At 39.8% G+C, this 15489-nt stretch overlaps 2 protein-coding genes across 3 annotated transcripts in view; one reads left to right on the top strand and one right to left on the bottom strand.

Annotated features, from left to right (window-relative positions):
- The window catches only part of LOC125316869 (MDM2 binding protein), a 29980-nt gene extending 29622 nt beyond the window's left edge, over positions 1-358 (bottom strand). For both annotated transcript variants that reach the window (XM_048286251.1, XM_048286252.1), the window contains exon 1: positions 209-358. In XM_048286251.1, the coding sequence (XP_048142208.1) occupies positions 209-284 (76 nt within the window). In that variant the 5' untranslated portion in view covers positions 285-358. The remainder of the gene's footprint in view (positions 1-208) is intronic.
- The window catches only part of MRPL13 (mitochondrial ribosomal protein L13), a 33999-nt gene continuing 18867 nt past the window's right edge, over positions 358-15489 (top strand). Inside the window, exons 1-4 of the mRNA XM_048286254.1 lie at positions 358-464; positions 1044-1167; positions 3934-4027; positions 5687-5747. Of these exons, the coding sequence (XP_048142211.1) occupies positions 438-464; positions 1044-1167; positions 3934-4027; positions 5687-5747 (306 nt within the window). The 5' untranslated portion in view covers positions 358-437. The remainder of the gene's footprint in view (positions 465-1043; positions 1168-3933; positions 4028-5686; positions 5748-15489) is intronic.

Below are 15489 nucleotides of genomic sequence, written 5' to 3'. Positions count from 1 at the left end.
CATTACATGAGAGCATCGCAATAAAGCAGGAACCCCCCCCCCGAAGTTTCTGCAGGTTAGAGGCACCAAAGCCTTGCAGCCTGAAAGCAAAGGGGTGTTCAGGAAGGCAGGCGCCAGGAGAGCCCAGCGGACACCAGAGCAGCGCCCGCCCGCCCTCGCCCAGCGCCCGCCGGGCCCCGCGGCCTCCAGCCCCGTCCCCCGGCGGTACCTGCGGCGGTCGCTGCTGCGGGCCCGCCCTCGGCCCTGCGCTCGCCCCAGCTCAGGAGCAGCACGTAGCGGTCCATGGCCGGGCCGGGAGCGCGGCCGGGCCGGCGCCGCTCCGGAGGCGCCGCTCCGAAGGTCCCGCGCTGCCGGCCGGGCACCGCCCCTCGCAGGGCAGCGCTTCCGCTTCCCGCGGCCCCGGCGCGGCGCTGCCTGCGCGCCGTGCGCCCGGCGGGATGGCGAGTTACACCAGGGCGGCCCAGGTGAGCGCGGCCTCCCCCTCGGGCCGGCCGGGGCGTTCGCTGCCTCTGGGACGGGACCCCGGGGCCGTGAGGGAGCGGGCGGGCACGGAGGGTTCCCAGGCCCCCAGTGGAGCGCCGCGGGGCTGCCCCCGGTGTTGGTCCTGAGGGTCCCGCTGGCAGGAGCCGCTGTGTGCGGCACGTCTGGGGGACAGGAACTCCCGCGGGCGGCGGCTCGGGCTGTGCGCGGTCTGAAAGGTGCGTGTGGGGGAGCCGTGCCCTTCCCCGGGAGGGAGAGAGACCTTGGGCGTTAAATATGCTGCAGTTCAAGTAGCGATAATGGAAGCTTGCAGCAGGAGATCTGCGTTTTTGAAACAAAGCCGTCAGGGCCGGTAACCTATCGGTGGTGTTACACATGTATACATCGCACTGCAGTGTGTGTATCGCAGTGCTCTGTCCTTTTAAAGGTTATTTGAAGGGGGTGGTGCTGAATATTTTTTCTAGTATTTTTGAAGGTAAAAGAAGTGTTGGTCTAATAAATGAAGCTAGATTATAGTAGCGTGAGCTTTTACTGTGATAAGTACTGACCCTCTTTCTTTTCAGCAATGGGCTACTTTTGCCAGAGCCTGGTACCTCCTCGATGCGAAGATGCAGCCCCCAGGAAAAATAGCAGCTGCCACTGTAATGAGACTCGAAGGCAGACATAAACCTATTTATCATGCACTAAGTGAGTATTGCAATGAATGAGAGCAAATTTGCTTTTTTTCACATGCGTTTTTTTTCCAATTTCAGTTTTAAAATCAAGCCTGCTATAAAGGTTTACATTTCTCAATTGTTTGTAAATTATAAATGAATCGGTTTTCTTTCTCATCTTTTTCCGTCATACCCCTCCACAACCTAATGTTGTTTCTTTACCAATATATATAAAGGATATTATGATTTTGAAATTCATTTTGAGTAGCTGAATTACAGTGGGCTGTTCTTTCATTTTTTTAAAAACCTCAGAACATGTTTTGTTAATCTTACGTGTAAAAATTTAGTTCACAGGGCACATAATGAAACATCTGAGTGCTACCTTTCAGTAGGTACACAGCACCATGGTCTTGGAGTGCTTCATTCTGAATAAGGTGCAAAGAAGTCCTGTTTTCAGGAGGCAGTGGGCACAAACTGAAACACAGGATGCTCTGAACATCAGATAAGATATTTTTTACTGTGAGAGTGACTGGAAGTCATTGCCCAAGAGGCTGTGAAGTCTCCATCTGTGGAGATTTTCAAAAGCTGGTCCTGCTTTCATCACGGGGTTTGGATGACATGACATTCAGAGGTCCCTTCCTGCCTCATACATTCTATGATGAGGAGATTGGTACCTGTCTGATTCTTAAATGGGAAACAATCATTGTTGAAAGATACCTTTCAATTTAATGGTTTAAATAAAACCATAATTTTGTTTTTCTGCAGATTAGAAGATTCAGCTATAAAGATGCATCTGTAATCTTGTTCATTACTTGTAATGCTGTAGTGCCTGTCTCATGGGGATAAGCATTTTATAAATAATAAAAAGTTGATCCTTCACACCACTGGTACAGTGTTTCCTGTAATATCCATGCAAATTTTTCCAGAGACATTGCTGAAACATAAAGGAAGCCTTGAAGTTTGCTCATACATGTAAAGTGTACATAGCAAAATTATACTCGATCTATTTCGTAATGGGAGGTAGGATTTGTAGTGTTGTGGAGACTTTTAAATGTCAGAGTTCTGCTGTTGTAAATTTTGCTGTATCCACAAGATGTCACTGGAGACTTAAGGCTGTCTTGAGAAATAAAGCAGACACTGAGAGGAAAATGTTTTGGTTGCCCTGTGCGAAAGAACTGTGAGACTTTTATGTCTGTGAAGTTTTAAAGTCTTGGAAAGAAGGACAACTTTATTTGGTTTAAAATATTCTGTAAATCAGTACTAATGCTTTACACAGGTTGGCACCAATTGGTTGGTTACTACTGCTGAGACATTTAGAAAGACAAAGTATGCAGGAACTTGTGGTTGATGTACCTGATGCTTCTTTTCTTCTTTTTTTGAACTAAGAAATATTTTAGCGTCTGTGAGATAACAGCTCCTTACACAGAATAACATCATGGGGATTTTTTTTTGTTGTTTTGTTTTTAAATGGTATTAATATTTGTTAATTCAGTGCTCATGGAAGTGAAAAACTGTTGGCCACAATTTTCTTAGATGAGCTTATTCTTTCATCTTTCCAGCCAAAAAACCAAAAAGTCATGAAGTTCAGTGTCAGTTCCCTGATATTTATGTAGACAGAGAGTGTTTTTAGAGCTGAACTGTCAGCAGTGAAAGGCTGCAACAGCAAAGATGTGTAAATTGCATTTGCATTTCAGCTGTAATTGAAAGTGGAGCATTAAAAGCACACAAGATTAAAAAAAAATAAAAAACCTTAAATAAGGTGTGAAAATTGCTTTGATTAATTGCTCCTATAAAAAATGCATGGTCAGTTTAAGCCCTGCTTTGTATAGCTGCTTTATTACCGACTCAAAAATGTTTTAGTCAGGTGAGCCTCTTCAAGTACTTGTGTTCTAATAGGGTGATGCAAATGGGACTGGACAAATCATTTTCGTTTTAGTTGAATGTGTGGTTACAGCTTATACAGCTGATCAAGATCATTACTTCTGAAATTAAAAACTACATCTTTTCTCCTATTTACGTGGTTTTTTGAGATAATACAGGTTTTCTTAGCACTTTATTAGTAAAGAAGATCCACTTAACTGTTTCTGGCAGGGTGTTGATGATAAATTACAGACTTTGCATGTAAAAAACTTCTGATAATAAAGTTACTGGTATATCTCTAAACATACATGTATATGCTGTAACATTCACTCCTGTTTGATAGATGAAAATGTGGGGGTTCTCCCAACAGAGTTGGTTTTTTAGGGTTTTCCCCCCTGCCTTTCCCTCAATGCAGTATTTTTGTTTCTCTTATATATTTAGCCTGAAAGTGTAACTACGTAATAGAAGTATTTTACTTACCCAAATTGTTCAATCCTTCAGTAAGCACAGATACTGTTTTTATGAAAAAGTAAAATTAAAAATATTTAGGATCATTTGGAATTAACCTTTTTTTTCTGTGGTTCTTTTTTTTTTTTAATATAGGTACATATGCAGCGTAATGTGTTGAATAGGATAGAAATTTGCCCATAAGCCAGATTTCCAGATTTTAGCTGAATAATTGCAATGGTTTAGTCGTCTGGTTTGATGGTATTTTACCTTCTCACCTGCCTTCTAAACTGATAGTGCTAAAAATAGTAATTAAGGTTGCTATTTAGATGCTGATTTGGATGTTTTGACTTTAAAAGCTCAGATTTTAAATTTGAGTTTTATGGAAGGTGTATTTATGTGCTACTATCTATGTATTGTACACATAATAGTTGTTTTGGTTGATTCCCTCTGTGGTTTTCTTCAATATTTTCCACTTATTTCTACCTTGTAGATGACTGTGGAGATCATGTTGTCATAATAAATACAAGACATATTGCCTTCTCTGGTAACAAATGGGAACAGAAAGTGTATTCTTCACATAGTGGGTAAGCTTTATAGTAAGTAAAGCTTCTGGTAATGAGCTTGTGGTAAATTTAATGTCATATTTTCTTAATAGTTGAAGTCCTTTTTAGCATATTGCTTTAAAAGGGAATGCTGGCTTAAACTTTTAGGGTTTTTTGTTTGTTTGCCTGTCTGCATGTGTTAAGATATTTAAAATGGCATAAACCTTTTTCTTCCTTTCTTTTTTTCTTTCTTTTTGTTTTTTTTTTTTTAATTTTTTTTTTTATTTTTTTTATCCCCAGTGTATGTTGCTAGGGAAATTAACTCAAAAGTAGTCAGGGAAATTGAATAAGTTAACAGAATTGGTGAGCCAGGTTGTGTCTTGTGTTAACCTCTGGACTCAATGATCTGGGCTATTCTGTTTACTGTGTAATAAAAGGTAATTTCATTGGCACTACACATTTAAGATATATATATTGTCACCAACTTCAATTACTTTATCCTATTAGGACCTATTTACCTTGCAGGAAATACTGAATCAGAGGATGAAAAAAAAAAATTGGAAAAACAATTTAAAAATGAAACGCTCTCCAGCTGTACTGATGTGCAGTACCTTGTTATATACAGTAGTGTAAAATACATTATTCTGGCAGACATAACTTGTTTACAGTAGAGAGTGCAATCATCAATGACAGGGTGTCAGTGATCAGTTCAGTGCTCCTGATCAGTAGTGTTACTACTACATAATAATCTCTAAATGTCACAGTGCATCCAGTTGGAAGATCGATAAATCACATTGAGAAAGCTGATTTTGCTAGTGCTAGTGGTGCAATCCTGAAATTGCTGAATTGCTGAGAAATTCTTGTTGAGAGCTGATGGAAATTATTGTGTGCTTTTTTTTTTCCTCCACCTCCCCTATGACTTAAAATTTTCTCTAAAATCTTAACATGTAAGTTAAAGCACTTGCATAAGTATCTAAGTTGGTTTTGAATAAGTAAAAAAATTGCACACTTAAAACTAATATTTAAGTCCATGCAGCTCAGTGGACATGTCTTCATGATGCTGGGCTTATTTTGATTTCACTTAGGCTGATTCCTAATGATGTAATTCAATCAAAATGAAACTCAGCTTTACCTGACTTCCATGTAATTTCTTACTGCATGTTATCAGGTCATTAAAAGCTTATGCATAAATCTGAATTAGTGTAGCTTCAATATGTGATATAGGCTTTAGAAAGATGGATCCATTGCAGTAAAACTAAAATTTTATTACTGTAGATATGCCAAGTCTTACTATAGCAAGAAAATAATAAATACAGTTCAAAATGGATGTGTCTTATGTCAGCCACAGACTGGTTGTGAGTCTTGATCATCTGGAAATATTGCAGAGTTCTGTATATCTTATTCCTGTTTTATTGTATAGCTGTTATGGTGTACTTGATAAGCAGTTTTAAAAACATACCCATCTGCTTGTGAAGCACAAGCTTTTTCATACTCAAGTGAATAAATAAGAACATAGAAGTGGTGTTAAAATTAGATAGTTGACAGGATAAATAAAATACAGTTTTTGGCCTCGTGAGAACATCTTCCTTTTCTGTGTCCCTATAATACCATTATACCATCGTTCAAGATGTAGTGATACTTATGTTAACATCGTGCTTGAGCGTGAAGAATTCAGCTTGTATGTTTGCTTTGTTTTTCTAGTTATCCTGGTGGTTTCAAACAAGTGACAGCCACTCAACTCCATTTGAAGGATCCAACTGCTGTAAGTGTTTTCCCCTTCTTCTCTTTCATTTGTGAAACTGGTTGGTTTCAAGTTAATTAGTTCTCCTAAACAAATGGGATCAGTTAGGTATCTAAAGTTAAATTACACACATTCTACTAATGGTTCTTAGAAGCTTGGCTTGGGACACCATTTTTGTAAACAACATTTCTGGGGTTAGATTGTAGGTTGTGTATTTTTGTCATTTTTCCATGCTGTCCAAAGGAGCAAATCAAGCTTGTTTGCTTCACTAATTTTTCACTTCTTTACTTCCTTTTAGTTTCAGGGGTCTGACCTTTCTCATAAGTGAGCTGCCATAAGTTTGAGTTAGCTAAACTGTACTTCAGCTTAATGACCCTACTGCTTTTGCAAGAGCCAGCAAGAATAATGCTAATCTTAAAAAAGTTAGAAAGTGCATCTGCCTCTTTTCCCAGTGAAATTCAACAGGAGGTTTTAAGTGATGATGTTTTTTTAAATCTTTTCTGCAATGCTGTGTATTCATGGTATGTGAAGGAAATGGAAACGATGGTTATGTTGAACGTAAGCATCTTTGTTGTCTATGTTAGACTGTTTAAATTCTGAAATGCAGTGTTCATGTGTTTGTACTGATAAAAAAAATAGGGATCCAGATTGGCATGATCCATTTTGACATGTTGACTTACACAGTTGTAGAATTACTTCTACTAGAGTTTTGAATGGACAGCATTGGAGGACTGAATTCTCGTTAAGTACTAATGTTTCAGAGCATGGTACAAGACCCACAGAGATTAATAGATACTTACATTCAGTTTTGACTTTGAAATGCTTTTATATGGGCCACTTTATGTATAATATATAAAAGTGTTTCTTCATTTTCCTAGATGTAGTGGTTTGGTTCAAAATATCCATTACTTCCTTATTTTCCTTCTGTGAGATAAGAATTAGGAGAAAGCAAAGCAGGCACAAAACTTAAAAGAATATAAAGAAGTTTATTAACAGACCTAAAAGGAAGGAAAAAAGTCAGACTAAACCTTCAGAACACTTTTGTTCCCCCCACCTTTCTCCCTTCTCCCACTGACAATACAAAAAGACAACCCTTGAGATTTTCAGTCAGGTTACCACCTCTATAATAATCTTTTTCAGTTCACTTAGGGAGAGGAGTCTCTCTTGCTCATGCTATGGAGACATCTCCACAAGAAGCAGTTCTCTCATGGCTTCAATGTCACAGCCAGACAGCCGCCCAGGTTGGTTCTCTGCTCGCGTGTGAAAGTCCCTTCCCTCGACTCACAGCTTTCCCCACAACTGTTTTCAAGGGTCCAATCTCGAGCTAATGGGGTACCATTTTAAGGATGAGCTGTTCAGAAGCAAAGGTTCTCTTCACCCATCTCTGGGAGCATCTTCATCTCTAGGAACAGAGGTGCCAGAGCAGAAGTGGGTTGTCCACCCCACCTCCTCATGTCACACAGGAAATTCCACAGCCACTTTGTGGGATGTACCTTCTCTCTGGGGAATGTCCGCATTTGGTAGCAGAGTCTCTGATCTGTACTGCCGAGATTTGGAGAAGGCACTCTTTCATCTCCTCCTTGAGCTCCTGGTGATTCTTCTCCATCTTATCTTCCACTTTCTGCATAGGTGTTTCCACAGCTGCAATTCTTGCAATATGTTGGGCCTTGGCATATGCCTATTGCACACTGCTAGGTACTGTAGAGCAGCAGGTAAAGGTAGAGGGGCAGGAAGATAAATCAGCAGCAACATATCAATGATTTGGAAATCCTGGTTTGTCCCAAGTCTGCCGTATACAAGTGCCAGTACTCAATAAAAAAGTGATCTGCCATATGAATTTGCCTGGTTTCTGTTTTTACTGTCACACCTTCTTTAAATAAAGTGAAACTAAATCCTACATTTCCATATAATGTTCTGTCTATAATTTTTCAAAACAAATGGTTTTGCAAGCAGCCTCCAAGATAGTTGTCATTCCTTTGGGAATTACTGGTAGTTCCATGTCTAAAATGGATTCTTCAATATATTTCATTTGAACTTCAGGCAGATGCTGAGCGCTGGGAGGCAGTGTAACACAACTTGTTAGGGCATGAGAATGGGATGTTCTCTCAATTACCTTCTGGCATTCATTCTGAAATACCTCTTTTCTTGCCAGACTCATAGATGAATTTCTCTGCAAACAGAAGAGGATTAAATGCATTGCCAAAAATGAGGCATGTTGAACAAAGGCTCAGGAAATGGTGATGTGGCTCAAGTCTTGGTCTCATTTAGCAAGAGACACTATTTTTTTTAACACAATGGTGGAGAGTCTTCAGCAATTAACTCTGTCATTCTATTGAAAATGAAGCATTCAGTTGTCTCATAAAGATATCTCAGACGTGGTTTTGTCATAATTAGTAGTAGTGGATGGTAATTTGGCAAGATACAGTCTGTATTTGTAGCTGTAACAGATTTTTATGGCTAGAAATATTTGTTTACTAGTTGAATTGTTTTGGTGTGAAATGCATTGGGATATGACAAAAATGGAAATTATGATGATGTTTTATTAACAGGTTTTATTTTTAGAACTAGCTTTTAAAACCTGAAAAAGTAGTACTGTAAAGAGAACAATGCCAGCCCGAGTAACATATGGATCTTCAAATCATAATCTAAGTGACACATCGTTATTGTGGAGACTTTTATATATCACTTTATTTCACTTCCTTTTTCTTTCAATTACATTAAATTCAGTTCCTGTGAAGCCAGTGGAATTAGGAAGATTGTAAGAAGCAGGCTGTATCTTCCTGTGGCATCCAAATGTTCATTTTGTAAAGTGTTACTTTTGTCTTGGAGGCTACTGCTGTTTCTCTGCCCTTGGACTTACTGACTCCTGCTAATTCATCCTGGTAGTGCTTCATTAGATGAGTCATCATTGCTTTTGGAAATAGTGCTGTTACAGAAATTAAGGCAGTAAATTAATGGAAGAGACTATTTCCAAGGAAAAAGATGTTGTAAACTTTTGTGGTGCTACATAGAGATTTTCCAGTGGATTTGACTATTTTCAGTTTATGTAAGACTTCCTGAGTGTGTGTGTGTATAGTAGGACTGTAGGAACGCTTAGCACTGTCTTGACTTACGTATATCTAAATTCAAATATACAAATCCCCAAGATAAATATTTTTCTGTTAGTTTTGTTTCTAGTATACAAAGTGTTTCTAGGAAAAACTGGTTCACAGCTAATGGCTGGTTAAAAAGATTGTAATTTGATGCAAAATGGTATAGTTATGCTTATGTGGGGGGGCTGAAAGCCATATGTGTAGTTGTCAGAATTTAGACAAGGTTGCTGTAGTATCATCCCTGACCATTTCTAGCTCCTTCTTAAGGTACCACCAAGGTTGATGATCTGATACTCTCACTTAATGGAGGCTGACCCCACTGTATCTCTCATATTTGGAGCCTGATATTCTTGCAGGTGGTAGTTAGTGCTTCAGAGGGGTTGTGCTGAATTTGAATGTACATGTGCCTTTTTTTAAGGGCCATAGGATGATTCAAATTGAACAGAACCTCAGGAAATCTCTAGTCCAACTTCCTACTTGAAGCAGTGTCACCTGTTAGGTCAGATAAGGCTGCTGGGGATTTATCCAGACAGATCTTGAAAGTTTCCCATGGCAACCATTTGTAATCCCTGACTTCTCTACTTCGTTGAAAGGAGTAAAAAACTTCACGTGTTTGATCTCTGATGTATAATTTTGTACCTGAGATTGGAAAAGTACTACTTTTTTTTTTTCCCACTGCTAAGTATGTTTTATGTTAATATGGGGCAGTGAATGCAAAAAGAAGTCTGCGTAGTTGATGTTTTGTACAGAGCTTAGAGTTTCTTGTTCATTTTGCCAAGTTTTTCAGGACTTCAGAAAAATTTGGGTTTATGCAAGGGTGAAAATTAGTGTGTTGACAAAAAGATATCAAAAGTACTGTCTAGCACACTTTTACCTTAAATATGTGTGAGTTTATTCAGGAGTCATGAGGAGAGGAGTGTCTCTGAATCTGTTTAATTTCTAGTGTTTTCAGTTGTCTGCTCTTCTGAAGAATAGCAGAGAATAGTACTCATCTATTGGAGTTGGCTGGGCTACTTTAAGAAGTGCTTATTGAAGAAAAAAACCCAGCTTGTTCACATTTCTCTGACTTAGATTGAATGTAAATTCTTGGACCACCCCTAAGCAAAACTGTTAAATATGTTCTTTAGGTGTACCATGAAACTTTATTGCTGTAGTTCAAAACAGCCACTCTGTTGTTCAGGTTAATATAATACTAATATTCTGTATGGCAGGAATAATACCTTAGGATATAAATGGGCAGGCAGCATTAACCTCCGTTGGAGGTTGCTAAAAAAATCTGATTGAAAGGTTTGGTGTGGTTTTTTTTGCCAGGACAATCTTTTGAAAATAAAGGAAACAGGTAAACTTTTTTATTTGAGGCGTAGGTGGTTGGAATGTGTAGAGGTTTGGGATTTTCTTGGCTTTTTTTTAAATAAAACTTGTGGAAGTTTTAGTTAGCTGGAAAACTGCTGATGCGCATGAGACCAGCTCTTTCAAAATTAGACTTCTAGGTACTTGATACAGAAAGACTAAAAGATGTAGTTTTAAATCTCAGATTTGAGAGGGAGCAAAGATTACTTGAAAAACATTCCTGGAAAAATCTTACGACTTTTCATTTAAATGCCTGCGAAGTAATATTGTCAGATCTAATCTATAGGAGTAGATAGTAATCCTGTTAGGACAGAGTTTACAATCAATTTTTCTTTGATTTCCTATTTGAAAGGTAGGCAAACTTGGCTTTTTTTTTTTTTTTTCTGGCTGCATAAGAAACTTGACCCCAGAAAAGAAAAAGAAGAAATTACATTTGGCTAAGACCACATGCTCAGTGAGAGGATTGACCTTTGCAGTATTCAGAGGCTGTATTGCCTGTGACCTGCTAGGGAAGATTATTAAGTGAAGCAGGGTAGCTCTATGTAAGTGTGCCCGGAGGGAGCCTCCAGGGGTGTCAGGGTTTTGGTTTGTTCAGCTGCTGGCTCTGATGTGAAGGAGTTTAAAATGTTCTCATTCTCCTTTTGAGTGCCCTTTAGCAACAGCTTGCACGTATAGACTTGCCATTATATCTGCCTAATAATGGTCTTTTGAAGAAAAGCTCAGACAGAAAACACAGTTAAATCTTGCTGTTAGTATTTGAGAACCTATTTTCTTTGCATCAGTAAGGAATAATTGATAGAATAATGTGTACATGCTAGAACAGTTAGTAGTAGCATTTTCTTCTATTACTAGGGAGTAATGTTTTTTAATTAAGTAGAACAAAAGTTCAAAGTCTGGATTAGTAGGTACACAAGTTAGTTTTGCATGGGGAGGAGAATACTGTTATGGGGCATGTTATCTGGAAACCTCTAGGTGATCTGAATAAGTCTTACAGCTGACTTGGTCGTTTTCTTCATAGTACACAAAAATAAATGCTTGTATTAAAAAGACTTAATCCATTCCTGATTTTTGAGTCAAGTTAATAATTTAAAGAAAACATGAGGCTTTGCATTTTTTTAAGTGCTAAATATAGTGGAAAGCCAAATGACATGCATGGAAGTTTAATTTTTCTGCGACCAAATGATTCTGATGGCAGTATTGAGTATATTCACTGTTGCTGTCAGAGGTAGAAAGAGAAAGGTCTTTGTGTTATATTTTATAATGTGTGGTGAAAAGAACCATGTTGTATGCAGAACAGAAAACCATGAACTGGTAGAAGGAAGATATGGTATCAAACTGTGCCTCCAAGTAACTGCTGTATCTCTTGAAATTCTTCTAGGGGTTTTTTGGCATGCCTTGTAATTAATCACTTTGTTTTCTCTGGAGCAATGTGTCCTTCCCATGTTCTAGAGTTGCTTCCTGTTGATTATTGGACTTAATTCAGCTGCTAGGGTAGACTTTCTTCTGAAAATTCAGCCAATTATTTTGTGCTTCTCAGTACCAGGAGTAGTATTGTTCTGTTGATTTTCATCTTTAAAGTATGTTTTATCTGGCAAAGAATCTTTCTCAGAACTTGTCTCCATCAGACATAGTCTAAAAGTTGCACGTAAGCCAAAGCCTGTCAAAAAAATTGAAATGTTTAAGCCTCACAGTGTTTCAAATAAATATATTTTAATTTATTTGTACTCATAAAAGGTATTAATGTGCTGTAAGGGACTGAAAGTGCAAGAGTTTTAATAAAGCTGCCTTCAGATTCTTTCTAATTAGCTCTTTAAATTGGAAACTAAAAGAATAATGTCATATAACTGTGTTATTAAGAGCATGTCTATGCTGTGAGTATATAAATTAGCCAAGCTGAAAAAAAAAAAGGTATTGCAGTATTCAAGATGACAGTTGCAATTAGAGCCAATAGGAATTTTGCAATTCAAAAAAAATCAGGGCAAACAGCATGCCAGTAGTATAAAAATCCCCAAATACTAATGCTGGGTTGGCTGTATACATCTGATGGTGGCTGTCTTTACCTGATGGAGAAACCATCATAGTCTTTAGGGGTAAGTATTTAAGACGATATGGAATTTAACACATTGCTGGTACTAAATATAAAGGACTTGGGGAGGAGGCAGTGGGAGTCTGTGAATAGCTGAATAAACTGTTAAGCTGTGCTAGTCAATTTTAAACTGACATCAAGGTTGCAGTGAGACCTGTGGATGGGTGGACCACTTTACCAGTCTGAAATCTCACAGAAATCACTAGGTTTTTTAACTTTCATGTAAAATTAAACTCCCACTATCTTAATAGCTCAAAATAAGCATAATCACATAGAAAGCAATAAGGTTTCTTTTACTAGAAGTGTATTGCAAGCATATAAAAAGAGTTTTTATTGTTAATTCCAGAAAGAAACATGTTCTGATGTGTGTTTTCAGGGAGCATTGCATCTGTGTTTGGGTTTAGAATGAGTTTAGTAGCAGATTTGCAGTTCCATACTTTTCTTATTTAGGGTTGATCTATTTTTTGTAAAACTTGATCAAGTTCAGATAACAGAAGAGCCGAGGGTTCCAACACCATTACTTAACACCCTGCAAGTATTGCTGGTTGGATCTGCCTTTTCTGTTACACAGCTGTACTCAAGGTGCAAAACCAGTCTGTACAACTTCACTTAAGCCTGTGCTTTATGCACTTCTTTGATTTGTCATCACAGCAGTGAAAAGGAAGTTCTGGCTGTAGGCAGAAGTTTGGGCAAGAAGTTGGATGTAAACTTGGTCTTTCCAGTAGCTGGGTTTGGATTTGTTTTGGCTTGTAGAAGAGTCTTTGAGGCAGAAGTTACAATGAAGGAATTTTTCCAGCCCTACCTTTTGTGTCCTGGCTCCCTGTTTAGCTTTCTGTTCTGTAGTTGGACTAATGACCTTGTAGTAAATCAGAATCCTGGGCTGCATTCAAACCAGCATGGCCAGCAAGGTGGGCGAGGCAATTCTATCCCTCTGCTCTGCTCTGGTGAGGCTCCACCTGGAATACTGTGTCCAGCTCTGGGGCCCCCAGCACAGGAAAGGCATGGACCTGTTGGAGCAGGTCCAGAGGAGAACCACAAAAATGATCAGAGGGATGGCACACCCCTCCTATGAGGAAAGATTGAAAAAGTTGTTCAGCCTAGAGAAGGAATGACTGGGGAGAGCTTACTGTGGCCTTTCAAGTGTATAAAGGCGGCTTACAAAAAAGATGGAGACAGACCTGTTACCAAGGCCTGTAGTGACAGAACAAGGAGTGATACTTTTAAACTGAAAGAGATTTGGATTGTAAATAAAAAAGAAATTTTTTATGTGAGGGTGATGAGACTGAAACAGACATCCCAGAGAAATTGTGGATGTGCCATCCCTGGAAGTGTTCAAGACCAGACTGGAGGAGGCTTTGACCAGCCTGGTCTAGAGGAAGTTTTCCCTGCTCATTGCAGGGGATTGGATGGGATGACCTTAAAAGGTCCCTTCCAACCAAACCATTCTGTGGTTTGCCTGCTAGTAAAAAATGGTTTGTACTTCATGTGAACTGAATTTTCTCTTCCAGATCTTGTGGTTATGAGCTTCTTGCATGTGTGAGGGGGCATGGAAAGGCAAATGAGTTCTTAAGCAGCATGGAGAATAGATGTATCACAGCATGCCTTGGATTATGCGTATTGCCCTTTGGATACTTACCTGCAGAACCTGTTATTGAATATACAATTATCCATGAACATTCATTATCCATTACCATTCTTCAAGTCCTGTTTTCATGATAGTTTGTTGGAACATGAATTTGTCAGTACTGCAGTGACTGTACACAACATTGAAAGTGTTTCTTCATTGTTAAAATCTGAGTATATAAATCAGTCATTCTTCACAGAGTGATTTGTTTTAATAGGCACATTTTTGCTACTGAATTGTTCTTTTTGTAATGTAGATAAAAGATTCAGAACACATTCACCAATCAGAAGTATCTACAACCAAAATAGACCAGCTGCTCTACCTCCCTGGTTTGTTTCAGCAGATGTGTCTGCCACATTGTCTTGGTTTGAAAGACAGGTGTCTGCTAAGGAAGGCAGAAGCCTCCGTTGGAATGGCAGATGCAACCCCCTTCCCTCCGAGATATAATAATTTTGAAATCAAGGGGGCTTTTAGGCAAAGATGTGGGAAATAGGAATAACAGTTCTTTACTATTATATATCTATATGTGTATAACCAGTCAAACAAACAGCAATAACTATGGCAGTAACAGCAAACAATCACAAACCCAGTCCCAGCCCTCTCGGCTGTCGGGCCCTTTCCCCTCGGGTGCAGTTCCGCTCGCAGCCGGCAGGGGCGCTGGCGGCTCCCGGTGAGCAGGGCAGGTGCGATGGTTCCCCCGCGGCTGCAGGGGGCGCTCCGGAGCGAGCTCGGGGAGCACGCGGCACCGGTGCCCTGGGATCCCGGGAAGGGATGGGACAAAGGCTTCACAAACCCCTGGGCAGCTGATCCCGGTGTCCGGCCGGACCCTCGGGAACAGCAGGCTGGAATGGCAGGCTGGAACGGCAGGCACAAACACAAATCCCGGGTGGCAGACGAAATGTATCCAAAAGGGGAACCCCCCGGAGGTCTGGGCAGGCAGGGTGAGCACGGCTACAGCGCAGCGAAGGCTCGAAGCAGCAGCGGGGCAGGGCGGCCACGGCCGGGCCTCCAGCGGGGCAGGGAAGGCGGGCTTGGGATCCCGGTGTTTCTCCAGCAGAAAGAAAAGTGGCCGAAGAAAAGCAGCTTCCCTCTCTCCGGACGCCGAGACCGACTGCCCCCACACACTCAGGTGAAAACAAAAGAGTAGCCAGATGCGCCCCACCCTGTAGGTAGCTCTTTTGTTTTTCTGAAGTACTCAGCCATTTGCTCCCCTGGCAACCTGGATGGGCAAAATTCCTTTAACAGAAGAAAAAAACCAGGAGAGCTCCTAAAACCCCAACACACATGCGACAGAGGAAGATCAAAAAGTCAAACGTGAACATTGGTTGCTTGAAGAAGTCAAGTATTTAACATAATGTTCATTAAAGTATTTTAAAGTCTCTTTTCATTGGGCTGAAATATTTAAATAACTAGCTCTGTGTATCTGTAGGTCAGAGGTCATACGTTGGACTGTGTGTTTGTGCAATTTATTAGTCTAAGAAATCAACACTGTTTCTAACACAGTCTGAAGTTAAAAGTAATTTTTAGATGAGAAAAAAATCCCCTCAGGCAATGTATTGTGAAGTCTCAGGATTTGTTGGTTTAGATCTGATGCATTTTGATCTTTCATTG

The sequence above is a fragment of the Corvus hawaiiensis genome, chromosome 26 (genome assembly GCF_020740725.1).
Source record: "Corvus hawaiiensis isolate bCorHaw1 chromosome 26, bCorHaw1.pri.cur, whole genome shotgun sequence".
Classification (NCBI taxonomy): domain Eukaryota; kingdom Metazoa; phylum Chordata; class Aves; order Passeriformes; family Corvidae; genus Corvus; species Corvus hawaiiensis.
The sequence above is the reverse complement of the archived record's forward strand: the minus strand, read 5'-3'. Positions and strand labels throughout refer to the sequence as shown.